Source organism: Acanthopagrus latus, chromosome 23 (assembly GCF_904848185.1).
Source record: "Acanthopagrus latus isolate v.2019 chromosome 23, fAcaLat1.1, whole genome shotgun sequence".
Lineage (NCBI taxonomy): Eukaryota > Metazoa > Chordata > Actinopteri > Spariformes > Sparidae > Acanthopagrus > Acanthopagrus latus.
In genome coordinates, this window is record NC_051061.1 from 5,984,839 (window position 1) to 6,010,294 (window position 25,456).

The following is a 25,456-nucleotide window of genomic DNA, read 5'->3' on the forward strand; positions in this document are numbered from 1 at the left end:
GTTGCTAACACTATTATCTTAACTGCTACACTACAGATCTCATACAGATTTTAATTTCTGCTGTGAAGCTTAAGAAATGTTTAGTGGAATACAAAAACTTTACATTCAGTAAAATTAACCTTTACCTAACATTTAAAGTAACCTTTCCTCACATACTGTATACTATATGACCAAACCGTATTCATACATATACAGTTCAAATTGAAACAGGGTGCATGGCAGTATATTCCATTTCTGTATGGGGAAAGGAGGACGTGTCTTGGTGTTGGATGTGGAACAAGAGTGCTTTATCAGTGAGACAGAGAGGGGAAATTGAACTGTCTAGGTGGAGTTAGATTGTATTATTACCACTACAGGAGAGGGGAAGGTTATAAAAAAAATAACACAGTGGAAGACAAAATGTTCACACAGTTGAGGCCATATAGAAACCTCACTGTCTGGTCAGGACGGAAGACTCAAGTAATGATATGACAAGAGACATCTACAGTCTGAGGACACAGAAGGTTATTAAAGTCAGAGGTTCTAGTGGAGACATATCTGTGACAAAACCTGCATTGGTTATTATTATTATTTGTGATTTTTCAAATGAATATGGAGAAAGAAAAGAGAGGAAGATGGGGGGAAAAAAAAGTCGCACACACAAACACACCCACGCAGGCCTACACTGACTAAAAACAATCATCTCCTCGCACTGACACTGCATGCATGACCCAAATTAAAAAGTTCAACACAACACCACTGCATTTGAACCTGATCAGAACAGAGCACAGCAAAGCATGACAGAAACACCCTGCGGCATTCTCCGAGACGCCCGCAGGACACGGAGCGGGGGGGGGGGGGGGGGGGGTTTGGAGGCCTTCTGGGTGAGTGGTGGGAAAGGTAATACAGTATGTCTGCATGCAGCAGCTGATCAGCACATGCTTCCATAATCATTCTGGGAGGGGGTCGGGGTGGTTAATTCAGGAAGAGACCATGTTCTCCGCATCTCACATCCCAGGCTAACAGTACGAAACGAAATGATGCAAGAAACCTGAAGTTTACTCAGAAGAAATCATCGTTGAATCCAATTTGAAAATATATGTTGACATTTTTTTTCTCATTTATTTATATATCTAAAAATGGAAACATTTTTTTTTCTCTGAAAATAGCCAAGCAGACAAAAGAGACCAGGTTCTCTTTTGAACAAACTGGTAAGAAAAAAAATACACTCAGTCCGATTTAGTAGTTTAGTAAACAAACAAAGGAACAAACAAAGCCCCTCCCCACAATCGAAAAAAGTGCACATTTCAGTGAGTTAGTAGAAAACTGAAGCAAAATTCAAAACAGTGATGATTTCTTTTTTCATCAACTAAAAGAAAACATGTTCCAGATCAGATCAGAAGATGTTTCATAAGATCAGAGGTAGTACAGTAAAACAATGCACACTGTGGGTTTGGTGTTGAGTTGACCCTACCTGAGGCAATCTGGGACTAAGGACTGAGTCCTGAAACACTAGTCTATAGAGAGAACAGAAACAACCGTTGTCAACCTGGATACACACACACACACGCACAGACACTCTTGATCGCACGCACACACTCTGACACCACATCCGCCCACAGAGCAGCCTTTATAGTGGTGTCATTAAGATTTCACAGCTCTCCGTTTGATTCTTAAATCAATACAACCAAGTTCAACCGAGCTGCGTTAAATTGTACAATAAGGGAGGTTTCTGTCACAACAACAAATACACCTGAGGCAAAAACCCAGCTTCTATCATGGAGGATCTTGTGTCTGTATGCTTCAAGTGGTGCGTTGTGTTTCCTCACTGTGGGCTCATTCACCTTTATGCAGGCAGCTCTGTGTAGCGCATGACCGGACGCAACATGCAGAATCACCCCCAGAGGGAAAAAAAAAAAAAGAGCAGGAGAAAGCCGTGAGGGGAGGGGACAGAGAGGCTGTGTTGTTGGGTGGGAGGTGAGTTTACTTACATACAAGTCTGCAGCTCCGTAAAACCCATCCTGATACACCACACTGAGAGATGAAGAAGAAGAACGGGGGAGGGAGGGAGGGGGAGAGGAGGGTGTAGTGGCGAGGGGAGGGGTGCAAACGGAGTGGTGCACAGTCCCAAAACCAGATGAATGTCACAACACAACACAAAAGAGGAGAAGAAAGAGAGAGAAAGAGAGAGAGAGAGAGAGAGAGGAGAGAAAGTAGTTATTTCACACCCATGCAGCATGCAGAGGAAATACAACTTCCATTTAAGCTCCACAACTGAAACTAAAAACATTAAACAATAGACTCTTGTGGCTAATAGATAAAGTTCACTGAACTGAAATGAGACCATAAACTGCTATCGCTCCCCAGATACAACAAAACCAAAGCAGTAAAGGTTACCCATTACAGATCGTTTCATAAGGAGAGTTGTAGCTTTGCAGTGGAGCAGATATGGAGGGAGGTATTTCCTGCAGACCCCCAGTTTCATCTTGTTTAGCTTTATTTGAATGTCATCACAGTAAGCAGCCGCAGGGCCATTAACAAATCAATTCTGCTTTGATCTCAGTATCAACGCAGTCACAACCCCATTAGCCAATCATAACAGCACAGCGACGACATGCACAGTAACACATACTGAGGGGACATAAAAACACATCGCAGTAAACGTGAATAATTTGGAGCAAATCTGTGTGCAGGGTGACTGCTTCTGCATAATGACTGAATGTGTGTGTGCGTGTGTTTATTCAAATCGGCTGGTGGTGGTATCTGTGTGTTTATTCAAATCAGCTTTCAATGGTGCAATCCCATCAGTGCGTCATACTCTGCTGAATAGCTGGTGAACCAGCTGACGATGTGCCAGTTGGACCGCTGAAGAGAGCGGAGTGTGAATAATGTTTGAGCACGACGAGTTTATGAGCACAGCTGTGCTAAACAGAGACCTGGTCAAATAGAATCTGGAAAATGATTTGTGAAATGGTATTCACGCGCTGTTCCTCAATAGGTTTACCAGGCACTGAACAAAACGATTGATCTCGACTTTGTGTTCCTAAAATATGTTCTATAAAGCAGATCTGGGACAGCTGCAAAGCAAGTCAACAGCTCTGGTTTATAACCGCCATGTCTGTCTTACCCAGGGTAGGCAGGAATGGCAGGCTGAGGCACAGCAGCCCGCACTGCACTGTAGACGGGCCGACCTCGGCCCCTGAGGTGGGCGCCGCGGAACGCTGCTGCTGCTGTAGTGGCTGCGGCTGCTGCAGAAGGGTAGGGAAACCCTGGCACTGATGGAGGAGGGAGAGGGGAGGGGAGAGGAAGATAGCAGAGGATTCAGGGAGAGAAGATAAAGATGAAGGGAGGATGGGACAATGTGAACAGAGCAAATAGGGAGCAGGACCAGGATGAATTAAGGAGAAAGGAAAGCGCATAGAGAGATGGGGAATAATCCAGCTATCGCCCTGAGGACTCCATTTTAATAAAAGTGTCAGGGAGGAGAAATGCTGGGCAAGCAGTGCATTAATATAAATTAAAGATTGGAATGTGACTTAAATTTAAAGCCGGCTTTGGAGACAGACATTTGTGTGGGTGAAAGAAAGAGAGAGAGTGGCCTTACCTGCATAGATCTCTGGTCCGTACACGGCCCCCACCATAGGACTCAATTTCCACCCCGCTGATAGTCACACACAGAAGAAGGAACCTCTCATCAATATTTACACAGACCACAGGATCCTATATGCCTGCTACAATTAATTATTGGAATATTATATTACATAATGTTTTTGATATACAAACACATTTCACTGAACCATTAGCAGTGTCACAGTTATTCAACTTTATTGTTGGCATTCATAGTTCACCAGGTGCTTAAATAGCAGTTTAACTAATTGAGGCCTCCCAACAGACCACTGCCTTTTTTTTCAAAAGTTCGATTCCTCCAAACTACATTACAATATGTGTGCTGTGTGTTCACTTGTAAACAGACAGCATCAATGACAGATGAATAGTAGGGATACTGGTTGACTTGGTCAAATGGAACATTTTAAAATCTATAGGCAGTGGAGAAACATTTAATCAATGGTTTATGACACACTATAATATAGTTGTAAGCAATAAAGTGATACACATAATGTAATAATGTGAATTTTTCTGTTGTGCATTCAGGCGAGATGATCTGAATGAAGTGAACTCAATTTTTATGTCAACCAACATCGTGGATGGTATGACACTGAAACCATCAAAATCGAAAACAAATTAATTCATGACATAAAAAGGAGCACTGTGTAGTTTTGGAGAAGAATATGAACTCACATTTTTAATATCTACAATATGAATGAATGAATTAATAACAAGAACTCAACAAAAAAACTGATTGAAGCCAGAAAGGTGGCAGGGTCTGCCAAATATAAACACAGTAAAACAGAATGATAACTTTATTATTTCTGTACTATCTCCCCTTTGCATTTCCTCCATAATTACTTCCACAGATCTATTTATTTCTGTATTCTCTTTTCAAATTTCCTAGTGCATCTATTCATTTCTTTATTTTAGATTTTGGCAGGTTCAGCCCACCATAGGGCTGGTAGGTGGTGGCAAAATTAGAACGATAAAAAAAGATAAACTGCAAAGAAGTGGTTTGCTGTTGGCCTTACATAATGTGGTCTGCAAGGAGGGAACACTGTGGCTGTATTGTGTCTCTGTATAGCTTATCAAGGCAGGCTGTGGATCATTGCTGGTGTGTGTCAGTGTGGTTGTTACCATAAGGCAGTGTGCTGAGAGCTTCTCCATTAGGGTAGGGGCTGACCATTTTCTTGTTCGTCATCACCCTGGCCGTGGCGTTATTCACCTGGAGGCGGAGGAGCAGACGGTCAAAGACACAGACAGAGCAACTCTGAACAGCAAACTAAAAGAAAGCACAGACTCAAACACAAGGCCATGGCTGGTATTCGGTATATAGATTTCTGCTTTATACAGTTGAATTACAACATATCTGCTGTTATTTGCTGGTTTTCGCTCGCTTTTATCCTACTGGTTCATCTCTGTGAGTCACAATGTAATTGTCTGTGTACATTTTCTGCTAGTGGGTCATTAAAAGTGAATACTATTATTTGGACTATAATCAGTTACATAACCTTGTCATTATCGTGAAAATGCACACTTGCTCACACTTGAGCTCTTTAAAATTTAGCTGCTGTAATTGACTATGCAGTATCATCAAGTAGTTCTTATATGAATTCAGTGTCTCTCTGTTGATGTCATGTAAATTCCCTCACACACTGTTATAATAAATCTACATCTAAAAAAGATAGGGATAAACTGTAACCAAATGAACAATATAAATGTAAATGTCACTTGTGTATATTTAGTCATGGCTGCTAACTCCTCCAGTGCTTCATGTTAGTGAGCATCTTTGTATGTAAAATCAGGTGGGGGCTGTTAGGGGGGGCGGTTTTAGTCATCATGCAATTAAAAGTAAGTTGCCTGGTAGGGATTTGGTGATTCATGGTGAAGAGATACAAGGGCTGCCATGGGTGACATTGGTTATATTGCTGCTGTGGCTACACATAAAGGGGAAGGTTGGGACAAGCAAAAGAGACTGAGCAGCACTTTTTCATGCATGCACAGGTGAAAATATTGTAGATTTTTTAAGGGGTGTGTGTGTGTACATGTTCTGTGCATGCTGGCTGACATTTCAGTCTAATGCTTGGGCTTTTTTCGAGATGGCTGATAATCTCCTCTCTGAGATTCAAAGGCTCACATCCCATTCCTGTGATCTATCCTCATCACCCTTTGATGGGCTTTAAGAGAAGGAGATTGTGGCTCTGACTGTCCTGAGTTTGCTGCTGAAGCTCTGAATTCTGACTTGTGTGGCGAGCTAAAGATTAATGACCTTTTGGCAAGATGAGGGGAGAGAGTGTGTGTGAGTATGAGACAAAGATGGAGAGAGACTGGGGAATCAGAGTGCTTGTGTGCGTATACACGCCTGCACTCCCATTTAGGAGACCATTAAGGCCTAGACTGCCACTCGCGTTGCCTCTCTCAGTGAGTCATGTTCTTTATCTGCAGAGCTTCATTCAAATGGAAATGAGGTTTACCTCATTTTTCCCTCTTTGCAAATTATTCCATTGGCCTAGCCTGGCATGCTAACTGATGCAATAGTCCGCGGGTGTGAGAATAGAGACATTTTGAAATGTAAATCGAGTTAATTAATCAAATTAATGTCAACATTTCTTTATATCAGAGTGAAATTTTGTTCAAACTTGTACAAAGTTAGATGTTAATGACACTGAAGAACTTCATGGTGTTTGAGTGTGTGTGTACTGTCTATACACCTGTGATTGTGTCATGTGCAATCAATTAAATTGGTTTGACAGGAACACATGCAAATCAACAGAATATGGAAGGCAAATCTCAAAGAGTTCACGATTAATAAAACATTCAGCCTATCTCATCCCAGTTTTGCCCTCCCTGAACAATAAATCTGGACAAAATGAAGTCACATTTCCATATGAAACCAAACTTGTGGGGTTTACAAACCTAAAAAAAAAAATATATATATATATATAAAAATAATCATACAAGGGAGAGAAAGAGGGGGTGCAAAAACATTTGTTTGACAAAATTAATAATTATATAACAGAGAGTACACGCAGCCAAATATGGGCGCATCACATGACCAAGAGTGAGTAACAAACCAAAAAAGTAAACAAAACAAAACAAAAATAGTTCAGCCAATCAGCAAGCGTCGGATGCAGCATAGAGACCAATCAAAACAATCGCAGCACTCCCACATCGAACACACACACAAGACAAAGATGGGACAGATACGTTAGGAGGAAGGGATGCAGGTGAGAAGTAAAGAGACAGAGCCAGTCCATATACAAACACAGGAGAATGTAAAGATGGAGTTAAGAGATAGAGAAACAAAGGGAGAATGTTTACATGAGCAACACAAAAAAACTAATAACAATTACTGTTGAAAACAAAAACATATATCCCAAGGTGCATCATTCAAATAAAGCAATTAGATTTGGTGACCATTCTCCTGGAAATCTCATTATATGTGGTTGGGTTGAGAAACAGAGCACCAAAGGATGGAGATAGAGATAGAGATAGAGAGATAGAGAGATAGAGAGATAGAGAGATAGAGAGATAGAGAGATAGAGAGAGAGAGAGAGAGAGAGAGAGAGAGAAAGAAAGAAAGAAAGGAAGAAAGAAAGAGAGAGAGAGAAAGAAAGAGAGAGAGAGTGTAATCCTCATTCCCAAAAAAGGAGAGAAATAAAGTAAACATGAGACACTATGCCAGGCATTAGAACTGTGTGTCACAAACTAAGACCAGTACACTACCACTACTACTACAACTACTAGTACACAGACAATCCACTACAAGAAAACCAAAAAGAGAAAAAAAATGGCAGCAAAATAGAGAGACCCAAAAACAGTAAACCCCATTTCGGTTCAGAAATACATATGGTTACACAACGTTGGCTCATTTCATAAGTGATCTGATAACCACATGTGAAGCAGCATGGTTTCTTTTTTCTTTTTTTTCTTACATTAATTTGCAAAAGATCCCCAGATTAAATACCTCCAGTTTACACTGGTCAACCACATCATTTAGACCAGTGAAAGGTGAAGCGAATAATTTATCATTTTCATACAATGACACAATTTTCTGTTGGGAAACCTTAGGTCATGACTCCTGGCTTTCATATGAATAGCACTTCATACAACACCCACCTAAACACAGTTGGCAACCAGGTACACCCCCTGAGTGCAACCGCATCCCTTGATGGCAGTGCTCCCAAGGCAGGACAATGTGCCTTTACACATTGTAAAACTGTTCAGGATTGGCCCAAGGAACGTGACTGAGCAGGCCTGGTCTCCAAACTCCCCAGATACCATTCAGATCAAGCATTCAGGGGATGTGCCTGACCAGAGAGGATCCATGGAAGCCTGACCTTGGATTGGACTTTGCCCTGAATCATTAGGGCATTGACACAAGATCTCAGGGGGTGTCCAGTTTTGTCTGGCACCAGGGCAATTGCAGCAGGTAATTTCATTCCTGCAAGTCCAAAGTGGGGCCTTCATGGATGAGACTTACTCCAGCACATCCCATGGATGCTCAACTGGAATGGGAACTAAGGAATTTGGAGACCTTACCTTGCATCCCACAGGACTCAGAGGACCCAAGCCCAATCCAAGTTATGACTTCCATGGATCTGACTTGGTCTGCTATGCCCCAAAATGCTCCATCAGTATGGGATCTGTAAAATTTGGATGCCCACCTTACAGGTCCCATGGGACATGCCGTCAACATCCTACTACCAAACACAACAAGACTGCCCCTGTGGACTTGTGTTCATGCCTTGATGAGTCAGAGCAAAGTCCAATCCAACGGTTTGGCTTTGATGGCTCTGCCTTGTTCTGGCCTGTCCCCCAAATTCTCAGTCAGACAAGGATCTTGGGAATTTGGTGGCCGGGTCTATGCCTTGACATCTTTGTCAGGTTTCTAGTGCCATTCTTCAGCAGTTGTTGTGGTGTTGCAGTGAGCACTGTCCCGATGGGGAGGCACTGCCATCAGGGATTGCTGTTGCGATGAAGGGCTCTCTGAAACGGTGGGTGGTGCATGCCAAGTGGAATCCACTTGAATCCCAGGACCCAAGGCCCAACAGAACATTGCATTGTTACAAAAAAAATCAGTGTTCACTCATGTCATGTGTTGGTTGATCTTTGTTATTTTAGTGGTACTGCAAAAGAAGATGTTGCCAGGTTGTATGGTGAGCCAGGATGCTGGCTTGCCATATGTTGAACATGTCTACATAGCTCAAAGCCTGGACAACCTTCTCTCCTAAATCTGGGATGTATTACTCATGTTTTCAATGCACATCGTGTCCAATCTGCTGCTGTTTGACAAATACTCACTATGCTATAAGCAGGTGTGTCAATAAAAGAAAGAAATTCAAAACCAGAGTGGCGTTATTTGACCTGCAGCTCAAGGGGATGGGGGGGGGGGGGGTCTGCATTCACTCAAAGCAATCATAGGCAGCAACAGGGAGCAAAGCTTCATATCATTTCTGTTGATTTTTTTTAACATTATTATTAATATTATTAAATCAAGAAAATGAATAGTATATACACGGAGTCCAATGGAGAATTAATCAGATGGGTTGTGGATAGCCGTGTCATTGCATAGAGGAGGGTGATTACATTCGGTCATTCCCAGTGAGGTGTTAATGACATGGTGGAGGGAGGGGACGGGCATGTGGAGAAAAATATTACAGTTAAGAGAATCTGTTGAAAGACACTGTGTCAGTCTGTCCATGTGTGTGTCTGTGATGTGCACTGTAACATTACATAACAGCAGTAGCTTTCTAGGGCATCGCACTGCGTGGGCCTCTCATATTGAACTCATTCTGATAAGTAGAAATGCAATAACTTCAGTACATACTACTGCATCAAATGCCCATTTCAGGGGTGGGGGGGTGGGAAAGGGGATCAGTTCAGTGATAGATGTTTGTACACAACTTACCGTTGCCGTAGAAACAGCGAGTGGTTACCGTGGAGACTGACAACAACACACAGAAGTCGTCAGGGAAACAGAAAAAATATAATAAATAAAGGAACAAATAATCCTAATAACAAAAGAAACCTAAACGTGCCCCTCCCCCGTCTGCTTGTCCCATGTGAAATTAAAACCCGACAGCAGTGTTACAGCTCATTATATGAGAGAGAGAGGAGAGAGGAAGAAGAGGAAGAGAGAACACTAGCTCTCGATGCTTAACGGAGTTCTGAGCATCATTATAACAATCAAAGGGTATTCTGTGCTCTAAAGGAGAATGGGGATATCCCCCTTAAAAACTATCCTAGTGGGGAACTGAAAATGCCTCCAAGGAAAAGTCAGAAGAGCAGATACAAACACACACTGGCCTCCTCCAAAACAGCAAGGTTGGTTAAACGCTGTCTGGGTCCATTACAGTCAAAAGGACAAGTGGAGGTATTTTGGTTAGATTCTGCAAGAAATGACTCACTCCTTTGTGGTGAAGTTAGACCACAACAGAAGAGTGTAGATTTTGAAACTAGGCACAGTGGGTATAATTTCCTGTTTTACCAGTCACCACAAAAAATAAAAATAAAAATCATACTGAGGGCTGTATGATGGTAAATAAGACAGAAAAAAGAAAAAGAAATCGGTGACAATAAGTGGAAACATGATGAGGCAGATAGTGATGATGGCAAAAAGGAACATTAAAGTTAGAAAAAGCTAGAGGTTAATTTTTTAAATGAAAATCAAACTGATGGAAAGACAAACTCGACTGGCAACAAGAGACTTAAGGGAAGAGGAAAAGAGAGGAGGGAGCCGACACACAAACAAAGACCAAGGGTTGGAAAGGGCAAAGTGCAAACTCTTTCCCCTTATCTAGCAACCTTTTTTCTACATTTTCACTCATGTACAAAGCACAAACACACATGGATACTCAGACATTTCATTCGTTAATCGGCTCTGGGGTAAGTCATGCAGTAACAGACAGTTCAGATAAAACAAAAGAGGATCAGTCAAATCCAAAGCCAGTGTGGGGGGGTGGGGGGGGCTCATCTATGAAGCTGGAACACAAGGAGCTGGTAAGCCTTCACCTCAGGCCATTGCACATCCAACAACTCACAGTCAAAGTTCTTACAGGTTCAACCTCTCACAATAAAAATTATGAATCAAATCATGCAAAAGGTTGATAATTTTTATGCAGATGACCGATTCAAGGCCCAGGCCAAAGTGAGCTGAAGGCCGACAGTGTCCCATCGCGGTGTGTGTGGTTGGTGAGAGGGCGCATGGTCAGGCATGCATAACCACAGGCACCACTTCTTCTCATCCTTTTACACACATCCATGCAGCGGTGATGACTCTCAATAGTCCCCCCTCCATCCTTAGCATGCAGAGCCCACACATTCATTCTCACACACACACACACCTGAGCTATTCTGCACTGTGCATTCAAATGTCTGACTAAAACTCTGCGCTGCGGAGGAGCCGTCACTTCCCCGAACACTTCAGCCACAAGGACCAAACACACACCCTTAAAGCAGGAGTTAATGGTGAACAGGAGTTGGTAGGGTTTAATGTGGTCTAATGTGTGCCTGGATAAATCTACAGCAAGCAGACCACAAAGCTGCCCAGAGGGTGACATAAAATGTCATTTTTTTGGTGCTGATTAAATAGAAAAATGAGTTCAGTGCAGTATCTTTATTTCATCTTGCATTCCCAGAAGTTGAACAATTAAGCTATGACCGTTTCCTTAATAATAGCCAACATAGCCTACATCTTGACCTTTAAATATCAAAAGTGTGTTTCCTGCTTGTATGTCATGTTGTGGTATAGGTACATATATCACCACAGATTTTACTATTTTTAACAAATGTGTGTCTTTCGTTTTCTAATCCATAAACTGCATGTCCTGTTTTGTTCTGATGTATTTTAGGAAGCCTTTTAACACCCTGGAATATAGATGAAAAATCAACTTTTAGCTAATTAAGGCATTATTACTCATATGTAACCATGTGTTCTATTAATTCAAACTGACCCTTCTAAACTAAACTAAACTAAACTAAACTAAACTAAGCACTGACTTCATGGTTTCCTGGATCCAGCTTTGCGGCTGCACAAATGAGACCACGCTGGGGCCCAAATGCACTCCCCGTACAGCCAGTAATTGCAGAATAAGAATGAAACATGTGACTGCACATATGTGACTAAATGGTTTGGAGAGATTTTCAATCAAGAGCTTTTTATGGTGTCCTACAGTTAAAGTAACACACGTCAGTGACAGTCAAAATGTTACTTCCTGAGGCAGAGACATGCTGCAAGTGAGGACAATTAAGCATTTATGTTGGAGCACAGACACAGCCATGAGTGGGTTGAAATGCACTGAGGTGTGTATGTTTCTGAGTGCACACTGTCACACACCTATATATAGGCCTACAAGACTCTATATATAGAAAAGATGGTAATGAGAGAGAATGACAGAAAAGCAGGTGGAGACAAAGTGAGTTGTGGTGGGGCCACTTACATCGATACATTGGAAGCGCACAGGAAATTGACTTCTTCAAAGCGCAGAGTTTTATTCCAGACAAAGACAAGTACAGTTACCTTTAAGCACAACAATACTCTTTGTATTTCATATGGGCTACACACATGCACAGTAAGGGCAGCTAAGCTATGAGAACTACCGCTAACCAATTCCCAAAGGCATGCACCAAGAATAAGAAATGTCAGCACTCGAGTATCTTTATAAATCATTCAATCAACACTTAATATGTAAACAAAGCTATTGAGCCTTTTTTGGAGCCGGACTAAGAGGCACCCAGGTGCAACTGATGTCATGCTAACTGAACAAGTTAACAAATCCTGACACCAAAACTAATTCAACAAATAGCCATACAGAATGAACATGCAAGAAAAAACATCCAGCTATCTGCAGTACAGCCTCGGTTCGGCTTTCCATAGTAACATACCACCCATGCACACTAAGGCTACATGGACTTAACTCATGCCAGTGGACAGCAGTGACACACAATAGTTGTACGTTTATGTATAACCATGGTATACAATAGGCCGATATTTCAGAGTTTATGAATTATTAGGCAAATATGACGAATACTAGAATTAGTTTCCTGCCACCTTCATCTCTCATAGTTCAACAAACTCTGAAATGATATGACCAATTAAAGCAAGAGTAACACAGCAACATCTGCACGAAAGGAGAACTGCCAGAGCGCACTGCCTCAAATAGAAATGTCCGGCCCTTTCTCCTCAGTTGAAAGAATGTATAAACACAAATCCACAGTTTGTCCTGCGCCAGCCTTTTGTCTCTTCAAGCCCATGCACCATAAACAGACAGAAAGAGACACACTCTACAGAACCTCCAGTTGCTGGCCCACCATGCAGCTGACAATTGACTTGCTACAGCCCAACACCACTAAGAGTACAACAGAGTACATGCAAAGTGACAACTGAAAACAAAAGAAAAACTGCTCTCTGATTAATACAAAGTGACTAAAGTCATGCAAAACTTGGAAGGAAAAACAGGTTAAAGTAACAGCTTGTTGACTGAACACAAGGGGGCAAGACTGATGCAGGATAAATTGGCTCCATCAGTATCCATTCAGCTTGCTGATTGACTGAAGGTGGAGGTTTCGGAGGGAGTGTGTTGTACCAGTGGATGCAGGTGGCTGTCTTTCATTCTCGACCACACTGCAGCGGAACTGAGAGCACAGAACTAAAACAAACAAACAAAAAAGGTTTGGCCAGCTTCATCCATCATGCAGGAGCTGGCCGCACACACCCACACACAAACGCACGCCACAAAAGAAATCACCCCAGTAAGCCCATGCAGAAATCCTGGCTTACAGTGGCGTGGGTCAAGAGATCCAATATGGACAACTGGCTGATTGAAACCCTGATTAAAACAAAGGAGGAAAACTGCTTTTGCAAAAACTCAGCACATGCGCTTCAGTTAAACAAAAAAAAAGACAAAATAATACTGGATCAAATCAAAATAAACAACCTGGACACACATAGACTTTAACATACATCAAAAAATCAAGTGCACAGATCTCTGGGAAGAATCCAGACTTCCATGAAGTGAACATGCGTCAGTGTTGCTGTGATTCCCAGCATGCTGCTGTTGCACCAGGAGCCATAAGCTTGTCACAACCACTTAGCTGCAGCACCGGGAGAGGGGAACGCAGAAGGATTTCTACTCTAGGGAAGAAAATAAGAGCATCTGACAGCAATCTGCCATGCATCATCCTTTCACTGTGCTCCCCTCGTGCCCTCCGGTGCCGACAACACAAACACCATTCCAATCGTTGCGGGAAAAGTTGTAACATCAGTGTGGCTACAAGTTGCGCATCAGTGAAAAACAAAAAAGGTGAAGAGGCAACAGCGTAATGTGGAAAAAAAAATGCCGCAGAGGATAAGTACCCGACATGCATTATGTAGTGTTCTTGCACCCCCAATCATTCCCACCACAAAAAAACAACTGAAAAAAGGAGGAAAAAAGTCTTTTTATATTTGAAAATGAAGAAAAAAACACATTGCAGAGGACCAGGGACCAGTGGGCTGCATCAGAGCATATCACTAAAGGGAGGATGGGAGCTAGCTAGCAGTCAGTGATCAAGCAGAATTACGATGGGAGTACAGAGAGAATACAGGAGAGAGAGAGAGAGAGAGAGAGAGAGAGAGAGAGAGAGAGAGAGAGAGAGAGAGAGAGAGAGAGAGAGAGAGAGAGAGAGAGAGCGAGAGAGAGAGTGCCAAGGAGAGAGCGAGAGAAAGAGAGGAAAATTACCTCAATCTTACGACCTTCCACCAATGTGCCGTGGAGCTTTTCCCTGGCTTTCTCTGCGTCTGCGCTGGTCTCAAATGTCACAAAGCCAAAACCCTGTGGTACACGGCAGAGGTTAAAGAGGTTGGCGGCGAGTCAGGGGCACATCACAAGGGGATTGAGGAGATTGGAGAGACATTAGAGACATTTTCTCATAGATAATTGGAGTTTCATAACAATGATTCCCCACGTGGCATGCTGACACCACGTCACCTACAGTAAGTGGCACATTTACAGAGAAATACTATGAAAAGGGGGAACTACTGTGAAGAGTGAGGATGTTCAAATACCAATTAAATACCTGAACTTACGCATACTTTATATAAAGGTTATGATTTTGGTTATATAACAGCTGTAAAGTGCTAACCCTATATGGATGTGATATGATTGCTATTAGGTAAATTATCATCTAGGTTAACTCGACTAGGTTGACAAGTATCAGCAAATGTAACTTTCCTGATGTTCCACGTGTCACTTTCCATTTACAAATATTGGTCAACTGTGCAATAAAAAAATATTTTAGGTTGCGTTCAATTGAACGGGACTCCACTATGAAATGGCAGGCCCCCTTTAAATGGCTTATAAATTCTGTGGTATCGGATTGGAGAATAGACCCATTACCTGCCGTTACCATATACAGCATTTTGGATAGTATCAGAGGTATTTCCGACAATGGCAGTTTGGTTTCAGAGAATCAGATTTTTTTTGTGCACTTACCTTTGAACCCCTCTCGTTGAAAATAATTTCTACATCCAGAATCTTTCCAAATTGCTGCAAATAAATTGGAGGGAAAGAATTAGCAAAACCAAAATCATACAAAAATACTAAACAAAGCAATAGTACATGGTAAGATCTCAGTCTTTTATGGCAGCATTACTGCAAAGTCAGAGGCTTCTAGCACTGTGGGAGTTACAGCTACTTTGCACTAGATGTCACTGTTACACAAAAGACAACATCCCACGTTTAATTGTGCTTCTTTCCATCTCTTCGCCTTCAACTCCATTCTGTCCCCTTTTCCCTCTCCCGCTTCGTCACTCATGCTAACACACTGACATACATAGAAGACAATTGCTCCCTCAAGCACCAAGAGAACATTCATGAGTGTCTTTCAATTGTGTTAGTTTGACACTTTTGTTAGCCTCTAAAGCCCACCCCTTGTGATTTGGCCCCGTCAGGGAGGTCCATGGGTGTCTAGACTGATTTATTGATCCCGTTAAAAATGAGGCCCACGACATTCCCAGTCTCTTACCCCAAACATTTGCCTGAGGTCGGGGTCCCGGAAGCGGAAGGGGATGTTTGAGACATGCAGGCGTTTGGGGGTCCCCTTGGCCTCTGAGGGGTCTCCCACAGAGCCTCCCGCTCCTGTGCCTCCTGTACCGCACTGTACACCAGGCTCCCCTTGGGACGTCTCCTCTGTCTTTCCCTGTGGAGTCAGAGAAAAGAAGAAGGGGAGAGGAAGGTTAGAGAGGAGGAGGTAAAGCTCATGAGGTGGCTTATTATAATGGCAAGTTTAAGCTCTGCTTATCCTCCTCTTTTAGATTTTAGAAAACAAGGCAGTGTTTGTGAGTAGACGGTGCAGACAGATAATAAACATGCTAAAGCACTAGGTCTGTAATGATAAGTAGTTTTTAATGCATGACTTGTAACACAAGTAATTACAATAATATTGACATTTTGAGACCATTTTATGCCACTTGTATATTGATAATATAATAGCACAATAATGTAAGTAAAGTCTCCAATAGGAAATACTGAAATAATGTTATTAAATAAACAAAATAAAACCACAACATCAAAGACTAAATAAAATGTGAACGGTGATGCCATTCTAATGTATGTATGCAGGCAATATCAAGGTCAGCAAAAATGAGTAAGGTCATGCGCACGTAGTGATAAGTCAATAAGACATTTACAGCAAGTCTGTAAGAGCATTACCATGATTGGCCATCTTAGTTTAGCTTGTTAGCCTGGTATCATTCTCTAATTAGCACAAGTCAAGCTGAAGCAGACTGGTATAATGAATGCTGGTGGTATTAAGTCAAACTATGTTGGACAATCTTCAACCTATTTCAGCCCAAGAGCCCCTTGGCTGATAGAAAGAGAGCAGAGACCTTCTGCTACATGTATTGTAAAAAATGATGTTGCATATTAAATTGGGCTTACAGTAACAAGCAGGGCAGCTTACAATGCCGTGTATAGACATGTCTGCAGCAGTTGCAGCATGGTTGATGCTAGACGCGCAAGCCGCACCCTCTGCAATTTCTCCAGTGGTTTGTGGGGTGGACGCTATGTCAGTCTTGTGTTGATAAGTTATTAAACAATCTATTGTAGATCACACTGTCACTGTCCATATACCTGGGATAATAAACAGCTTACTAGGCAATATCTTTCAATAATATCTAATAAGCTGAATAGTTTGCCACTATTGATAGGTGCAGCACAGTAATCTTACAATTAGTTTAGCTTGCAAAAATTAAATGTCTTTTTAACAAATATATCTTAGCTATATAGTGGATTCAAGGGGCACTATGTAGTTTGAGAAGAAAGTCGAACTAGAATTTTAATATTTACAGTATTAATGGGGTAATAATAGAAAATCATAGCCTTTATATTTTCCTATAACTGAATGAACAAACTGTTCTCAGAGGACAAATGAGGTCCTCAGAACACTGTTGGAGGCTAGAAAGGTGGCTAAATCCACCAAATATAAGTAAAACTGCATGAAATGCGTTGTCCTTTAAGGTCAGTTTGCTTATTCAGTTTATTCAGTCATGGAGATGAGGAGAGTTTTATTTGTTTTTGTATGTTTAGGCGTACAAAAAACAGTCAATGAAGATCTTTCTCTTCTGATTAAAATGTATTCCCCTAAATTACGTAGTGCACCTTTAATTAGCATTTTCAGACATACAATTTTGAAAACCTGATAGAATATGAAAAGCTAAGGGAGCACCTAAAGTAGTTACAATTCATCCTGATGGGGGCATGACTGACTGTATCAGATTTCATGGCAATTCATCAGCAACTTTAATGTCTGTGCAACATTTCATGGCAATCCATTTAATAGATGTTAAGATATTTCACTATAAAAACAGAAACGTTGACCTGCTAGATTTAAATTCAAGGAGAGCGCCAAAGTCATTAGGGTTCATCATCTGGGCACCACGAATGGCTGTAAAATGTTTCATGGCAATCCATCCAAAATGGCAGAGAGACCAATTGATTTATGATTGTTTTCAACAGTGTAACACTACAACTGCGGTTTTTTAATACAAATGATATTACAGTTTATTCAGAGCTTAAAAAAAAATCAAGTAAGAGAAAAACAGAAGGGCCAGGGATATGATTTCTCTCTGAAAAGACCCTTTTCACAGCAGATATTTTGACCTGTCTAAGATGGAAAAGTGCAGGTGGAATTTATAAAATTAATGATGGTTGCCTTCCATTCAGGTGAGCGAATCCCAGGGTTGTAGTATAGTGCATGCTCATTCATAGACATGGCTCCAGGGACACTTGCAGGATAGAGCCATGTTAGAGCCACTGTCACAACAGATCCTTCCTACGCTAGTCAGAATGTCTGCTGTGAACTGGGTCTATATCTTTACAACAAACAGATAACTCAAGTCTTTATGAACACGGGCCACTTACATTGTTGCTGCTGTTGGTGGCTGTGGTGGCGGCTCCGTTAGCACTGGCCCCTACCTCTGCTGCAACTTGGCCCCCAGCACCAAACATGGCCCCAGGGCCAAACTCTGTCCCTGGTAGCCCGTTTTGAGGAGGGGGTGGAGGCGGGAACGCTGAAAAGGGTGGGGCCACTAATCCTTCCTGTCCTCCTGTCGAATCCTGGGAGCCCTGCAGCACCAGGGGAAGGGAGGGAGAGGGAAGAAGAGAGGGAGACGAGTTAACATACGTAGTGAGTAACACTGTGGCTGAAGTGTTCTGATGAAGGTAGAATGAAAGGTTACGATACTGCCTATTATATTTCACTCTCTCTCACTATCCTCCTTTACCAGCCCCCCCCCCCATATCTGTGACAGGCATGTGTTTTCAGTCAGCCAACCATGAAATATTTACTGCAAACACATCTATTATTAAGAGTCCAAAAATGTGATACATGGTCTGAGATGCTTACGGGAGGGATGGATGCACAGAGAAATAAACAAATATTCGCGCCATGATTACCGTGACATGTTTACAGCTACGTTGTGCTGCATGGTGTGAATACCTTTTTTGGATTTCAGATCGGCTGTGTATCAGTTGAGACTTTGTTGCCTTGGGTTCTTTTCTTATTCCACCCTGATACAACTCCATTAGCAGTAGGATCATCTACAGAAGCTTTATAGCTGTGCTGCTACCTTATCTTGTGTATGTGTGTGTGTGTGTGTGTGTGTGTGTGTGTGTGTGTGTGTGTGTGTGTGTGTGTGTGTGTGTGTGTGGTGACTCTGCAGTATTGCTTGCCTCATACCTTTTGCACACACAAGAACAACCTGGACTAAGTTTCACATAGCCCTTTCAGAGCAAAGATGGGGAGTAAAACAAGGGAGACACCATGGATGGAAAGAAAAAGAAAGAAGAGTTTGGGGGTCAAGGCTGCTCCACGTCAAGCCAGGCAGCATTACACTGCATCTAACACCATTACCCACTAGTCTGGCCACTACCATGCGCTGGATGACGCCAAGAGACACTCGGTCTCCAGACAGCCTTTTTAATTAGACAGAGTATCCAAGATGCCGCAAAAGCAAACAAGCGCTCTCTCCCCCTCTCCTCTTCTAATCCTATAGCCTGGCTGCTCGCTGCTCTTCTTCTGCAGTGTCGACCGCATTGGCTGTAAAAAACATCCAGCTGAGGCTAAAAAGGCCCATCTGCAAGACAGACAGACCCAAAACAGATACAGAAGGCATCAAGAGGAGGCGGCGCGATCCAAAAGACAGGATGGAAAAAATCTGGGAGACTCGTCCGCTGCCACTCTCGTCTTTGTGGTGAGGCTGAATGTATGTTAGGAAAGAATGTGTGAAAGCTGATTGTGTTTTGCATCCGCAAAGGGTTTCTGTCACTGCGTGATAAAAAAGGAGCTGTCAAAAGATCTGCTCGAAAAAACAGACGATAAGCCATTAAAATTCATCGCTTAGGCCTTAGCATAGCCAGGCTAGGATATATCAAAGTGTTCTTGTTGGGGCATGTGAGCTCATAAACATGCAGTAGCCTGTATTCAGCCACTAAAGGGTGTGTCCTATAGGCCTACGGCTGAGTCGCACACATGCTTTGAGTGAGTCAAGGAGATCTGCTCACTGACATATTTCATTAACAGGGATGCCACAAACACTGATAATCGAGTGTTTTTCCACTTTAGAGCGACAGAGGAGCAGCTCGTGGTTTATAAAAGCTTCTGTCTATTCTAATGCAGGGTTCCTGAGCTGAATAAAGCACTGCCAAGCCTGAACCGACCGGACCAGATGTCATTACACAATGCTCCCACATGATTAGTCATGAGAAAAGAAACACATTTTGAGGTGTTATAATATTTAGACTCCTACTAGAGAGGTTTAAATATGTCATGATTTTGCTTACTGAGTAAACAATAATGAATTGAGGAGCCAGTTGTAGCTGGGACAATTATTTGATTAACTGTCAACTATCCAATCAAATCGCAAACAATTTTGATCAGATAAAAAGTAAAGATTCAGTGATTGTCTGATTAATATCTTTTGGTGTCTTTATTCTGTTCAGACAGTAACCTGAATATTTTCAGTTTGCCCCATTTTATGGCAGAGTGCACAGTCCCCCTCTAATTCAATCAAGCCTTATCCAATATCAAATAAAACCTATTTAAAGCAAATTGATAAGGGTTCTAAGTGCTGCATTGCAGGCAACTGGACTTTCTGAAGACATTCAAGAGGCTTCTTCAGTTCTAAGTGAGAGGAGCAATGTATAGCAACATTATGAACCTTGAATCTTAAAATAAATGCTTAAATGTTTATAATCATGTAGATGGTACAGTGTCTTGTAATGGGGTGAATGGTGTCTCTGTCTCAGCCTCTTGCCCACTTGTTTCACTTGTTTCTGCACAAGGTAACTTCAGTGAGAAGGTGGGAACATAACATTACATACATGTTTCCTTCAACATAATTGTGACACATCTGGGATTTGGATTTGCACTCAAACTGTGGGGGGCGCCAAATCGCACAAAATGAAAATTTCTACCAGACAGTTCTTTAAATCCACTAGATTTGGATTTTTATTTGGATCTGCATCAAGTTGACTTGACTCAGCACACTCAGTGACTGACATTTAAACACACCTGAGGTTTTTTTTTTCATCATGACCCAAGCATTATTCCTCGATAACAAAAATAACAAAAATCTAAAAGAAAAAAACAACAAGCAAAAAAGCAATAACAAAAAACCCCACATATTTTGCAAGTCAAAGAAAGTGACAAAAATGTCCCTGATCTGTCTCTTTATCCTGATACACACCAAAAGTTAATAGGGTCTATTCTGGGTTGAGATCCATCCTCCATCCAAGTTTCATGAAAATCTGTTCAGTAGTTTGTGTAATCCAGCTGACAAACTAACCAAGCACCAATAGGACACAAGTGAAAACATAACCTCCTTGGCAGAGGTAATAAACAGAAAGACAAATGAAAGCCGTCAGTGGATTAACACCAGCGTTGAGCACATTCACCCTCAAGACTGCACAGGCATTCCTGACCCGCTGACTAAGGAGCAGCACTGCCCTACATGGCAGCATCATATAGTCAAAAGGAGAGGGGGAGAGAGGAAAAAAGAAATAATGGAAAAAGAAAAAGGAATGTTTAACAGGAGGGGGGAGGGGGTTGTGGGAAATAATGACAGGCTCTATTTAAGTTGTGTCTGGTCTTAACTCAATTTGTTTCTTTGGAGAATTTGGACATTGGGAGATGAGATACAGAATTGGCTGAATCTGCGATACATTTAAAAAAAAACAACAACAACTTGTAAAGCGATCGGAGCAGAGCTGAAAACAGAGTGGATCAAGTATCAACTGACATGTTTTTTTAATCAACGATCTCATATCACAAATAAAAAAGGACCATCTGGAGTCGGACCTATTCATCCATACTGTTTCACTCTCACCTCATGCATGCACACACACACAAACACACAGCGATTGTGTTACCTGAGACACCATATGTTTTTCCACAGACGGAGAGGATGAGGGGGAGGAGAGGCCTTTTCACAGCAAACCTTTCAAGCGTGCGTCTGAGTGTGTCTGTCTGCTGACTTAAGCCTCTAACCAAACAGTCACACACTGAATCGCCAAGTGGTGATGCTACTGAAACTCATCAATCATGCAAGTTCACTTTGCCTATTGGAGCTATCTAGAAATACTCTTTACAGCTTCTTCTCCCTCTGCAATCCATCTCTTTTCTTTTTCCTGTGCTGTGAGAAGTAAGTATGCCTGCGTTTACCCCCCCCTTCCTCCTCCCTTTTCTCCTTTTTCCTCTTCGTCCTTGCCTGCCACGCTTGATGAAAGCCAGAGGGAGAATTTTTTTTTCCCTTTTTAAAACCACCGGCACCCGCCCCTAAAGTCACAGAGCTTCTGCTGCACTGTAATGTCTATCAAAACGTAGGCCACAGCCCATTTCCTTACACGGCTGCCTCTGTGCAGCACCTCCTGACTCCTCTCTGACTTCCTGACTGTGGACCAATCAGATCACACAATGGGTTTTCCTTAGAGATGCACCATAGTTCACTAACTCAGACCCAGAGGTGACAGTGATTCACAATATATACAAGTTAAACAGATTATGAATTAAAATGATCAAGAAGAAGAAAATAATAGGTGGTGTATTCATTGTTTTTCTAGTTCATTAACAGAATAACAAAGAGACAGTACCACATAAAAGTCTGTTGTAATTTTTCTGGCTTTAAGTTTCTAAATAACCACCAATGAAAAAGCAGCAGGGCAGGAAGAGGGGGAAGAAACTCAATTGTAATTGTGCATACATATCAAATAATTGTTTTGTCATCTTTATTAATGGATGCTGTTTTTGAATAAGGTTAATAACGTTTGTTTTTAATAAACAAATAAAACTATAGAATCAATATCAACATGAAAAAAAACGATCTATCTTTAACTAGGCTTGATTCAGCCAGTCACCGAAATATTTACCAGGGGAGAAGAACTTATTCACAGCTGTAAGACACATTCAGGTAATCACAGCTGACTGGTTGCAGATAATCCTCTGCAAAAACATAATTGTCTCCAATATTTCTACTGACAGATGAAAACAGTCTAAATGCACCCAACCTCACCCAGAGGCTCGATGTCTAATGTGTCGGGGCTTCTTCTGCCTCTCCAGCACCAGAGTGCTCACTGAATCCCATTTACTGCGTCCAGGACTATATTTTTTCGGTCATATCCAATCACTGACTGACATTTACACTTAACATTTACCTGACCTTTAATCCAGACTGATTTCCAGAGGATGCAGCAGCAGAATGCTATACCACCAAGAATCCATAAAACCAATACTAAAGACTACAAGGGCCGATGGAAATATGCAAATAAAGCCAGAGCAGAATTTGAATGTTGTAGCATGCCTGCTGCACTGTTTTATTCCAACAGCAGGACGAATTGCTTAGTACAGTCTTGAATTCTAAGCAGATGCTGTGAGATGGGGAATTTGTACATTGACAACTTTTGCTGAAGATGTTTATATTTAAAAAGTCAACAATATCGACTCCCTGCTGCAATGTGAGCTGGGCTACCGTCTGCAGACTATGTTACAGTGCTGTTTGGTGGCAGGTAACCTGAGACATACTGTATACATATAGGATGCATACTGCACCACATCTGTGCATCACTTCCAATGTGCCTGTATGTGTGTATGTATGTGCGCGTTGCAGTGAACATGCGGAGTGTTTTCACACCTCGGCCCACTGCATACAGCCTCGGGCAGCGACAGTTAGAGCAGCATTAGTGTTGGACAATATCATCACGGCTGTATGGGCAGAGGGAGAAGCCCGAGGTGGAGTGGTGTCACACAGTGCATTAAGCCCTCGATACTGAGAACTGCGCACATTGCTTTAGTGCTTAGCTGGTGGAAACAGGTGAGACTGTTTGCCACTTGGTAATGTGAAGAAAAAAACAAACACATTCCTACAGGGTAAATATACGGAAAATAAAGTGAAACATGCCCCTGATTAAACTAAGTTTTGTTTTAGAATGCCTTGACAGTAAAACACACCATCACCTATCAGTTTGTTACGAGAGTGTATCCACTTCTCACATGTGTGCAGCTACACTTCCACTGACAGATGTACACACAGTGTCCCAAGGGGAGCAGACTTGGGTGTGGGTCCTTTGCGAATTCCTTGAAGGCCTGTTGTCGGATGCCGGCTAACCAAGCAGTCTTGTGGAGATAATATGGGAGGTGGAACGGTTAGGCGGCCTCAATACTCAGATGCCACTCACTGCCTTGCAAACCACTCGGCGTAACAGCGGCTTGGCTTGACACCCTTCCTGATGGGCTCAGCGCTGAGCAGAGGGCTTAGAGGGATAATGTAACACCTCTGCACATCTACGAATGCACACAGACAGACGTGGGGATGAAGTGCGCTGAACGTGCACACATATTTTCAGACAACCAGTCACGCTGTGAAAAAATAGAAATGAAAATAAGCAGGCACAATATTTGTATGCCATCCTGCTGCAGTGCAGACGCTGACAAGCCAATGACTAGATGATCTTTTGGATCCAGCACCTTCAGCGGACTCATTATGGGCAGCACTTATTTGCCACTCTTGATATCATCAACGTTGAGATTCAAGTACTGTAGGTCTGGGTGAAACCGCAAAAACTACAAAACAATTCACAATTTTAAAAAGGTGCAAAATGTTTGATTTTTTTGCTTAAACAACAGCTAGCTGCACTGCTAACTGAGACAACTAGCTAACAGAAACTACAGTGAGCAGAACATTAGAGGTAACTGCATTAATATGCTGCCCCGTATTTGTCTATTTGTTGTTAGTTTGAACTAAGCAGGAGCAAAATGTTTCAAAGAAATTTTTCAGCATCAGCATCAACATCTGCAAGGACTAACAGAAGACCTCCACCATGTAAAGGCTGTCATGCAGATTTTAATATCAAGGCTATGCCATTTCAGACATGGATGCCCAGTAGCAGATGCTTCAACGAAGCAGAGCACAGACATCCATTTTAATAAACAGTTTCTGCACAGAAGCATATCTTTTGCTCCTGCTGTGTGTGTTTGGTGTGTTCAGTCTGATGTCTGCAGACAGCTGTAAGCTAGCATTAGCTGCCTGGCACATAGGGACAGACTGAAAAGTGCAAACTCTCATGGTTTGACCTCTGGTTACCGAAGAAGAGGCCTCATCAGCATAAAGGAACTGGGAGAGTGGATCTCTATGAGGAGTATGTTTAAGTCTATTACTATTAAGTCTGGTCAGAGTGAACTAGACACCCGGAGACAAGAGACACCTAAAAACACCCTTAAACTGCGCACACCTGCTGAAGTTTATAGGGCAGTTGTGACTCTAGGCAGCCACTGTATCTATCTATCCAACGACAACACATTTAGACTGAAAATAGACAGTGGACGTTATTATAACACAGTTTTGATGAACCAGAAATTATACACGTCATGCAAAAGTAAAATCTGAACTAGTCAAACTAGTTTAATATATCAACAGCCTTCAATGGGTAGGGTACAGTGTGTAACATAATTAGGCATAATCAGACTGTGAGAAGGTGACAGTGTAACTTCAAGCCTTGCTTAATGGCAACGTTAAAGATGCCACTAAGGTTTAACAGTAACTCTTATCCATAGTGTATACTGCAGTATAGAGATGTGTCACCTACAGTCAAGAGAAGTACCATACATTTTACAGAGGACAGTGTGACTGGTGCGGTGTCACCTTTAAAGTGCATTCCCACATGGAACTATCTCCCCCCCCCCCAGACCTGCTCTTACACCCTCCTGGTCACTACCACCATCCTCCATTTGGCGTGTCTCTCTTTGAAGAAGAATAATGTGTTTGGTTTACAGCTGCTCTAGCCTGCAGGGGGAGGAAAACAGAGGAGGAGGAGGAAAGAGAGAGAGGAAAAAGAGG

General features: G+C 42.1%; 1 protein-coding gene across 5 annotated transcripts in view; it reads right to left on the reverse strand.

The window, feature by feature from the left end:
- LOC119014460 (RNA binding protein fox-1 homolog 2-like) overlaps positions 1 to 25,456 on the reverse strand; it is a 50,030-nt gene that overhangs the window by 6,127 nt on the left and 18,447 nt on the right. For 3 of the 5 annotated variants that reach the window (XM_037089670.1, XM_037089672.1, XM_037089673.1), the window contains 8 exons: positions 17,991 to 18,194; positions 15,595 to 15,768; positions 15,063 to 15,116; positions 14,310 to 14,402; positions 4,726 to 4,813; positions 3,584 to 3,640; positions 3,107 to 3,254; positions 1,971 to 2,013 (listed from right to left, as the gene is read on the reverse strand). In XM_037089670.1, the coding sequence (XP_036945565.1) occupies positions 1,971 to 2,013; positions 3,107 to 3,254; positions 3,584 to 3,640; positions 4,726 to 4,813; positions 14,310 to 14,402; positions 15,063 to 15,116; positions 15,595 to 15,768; positions 17,991 to 18,194 (861 nt within the window). Of the gene's footprint in view, positions 1 to 1,453; positions 1,497 to 1,970; positions 2,014 to 3,106; positions 3,255 to 3,583; positions 3,641 to 4,725; positions 4,814 to 14,309; positions 14,403 to 15,062; positions 15,117 to 15,594; positions 15,769 to 17,990; positions 18,195 to 25,456 lie in introns of all 5 variants that reach the window. The other 2 variants (XM_037089671.1, XR_005072973.1) reach the window with 2 other exon arrangements.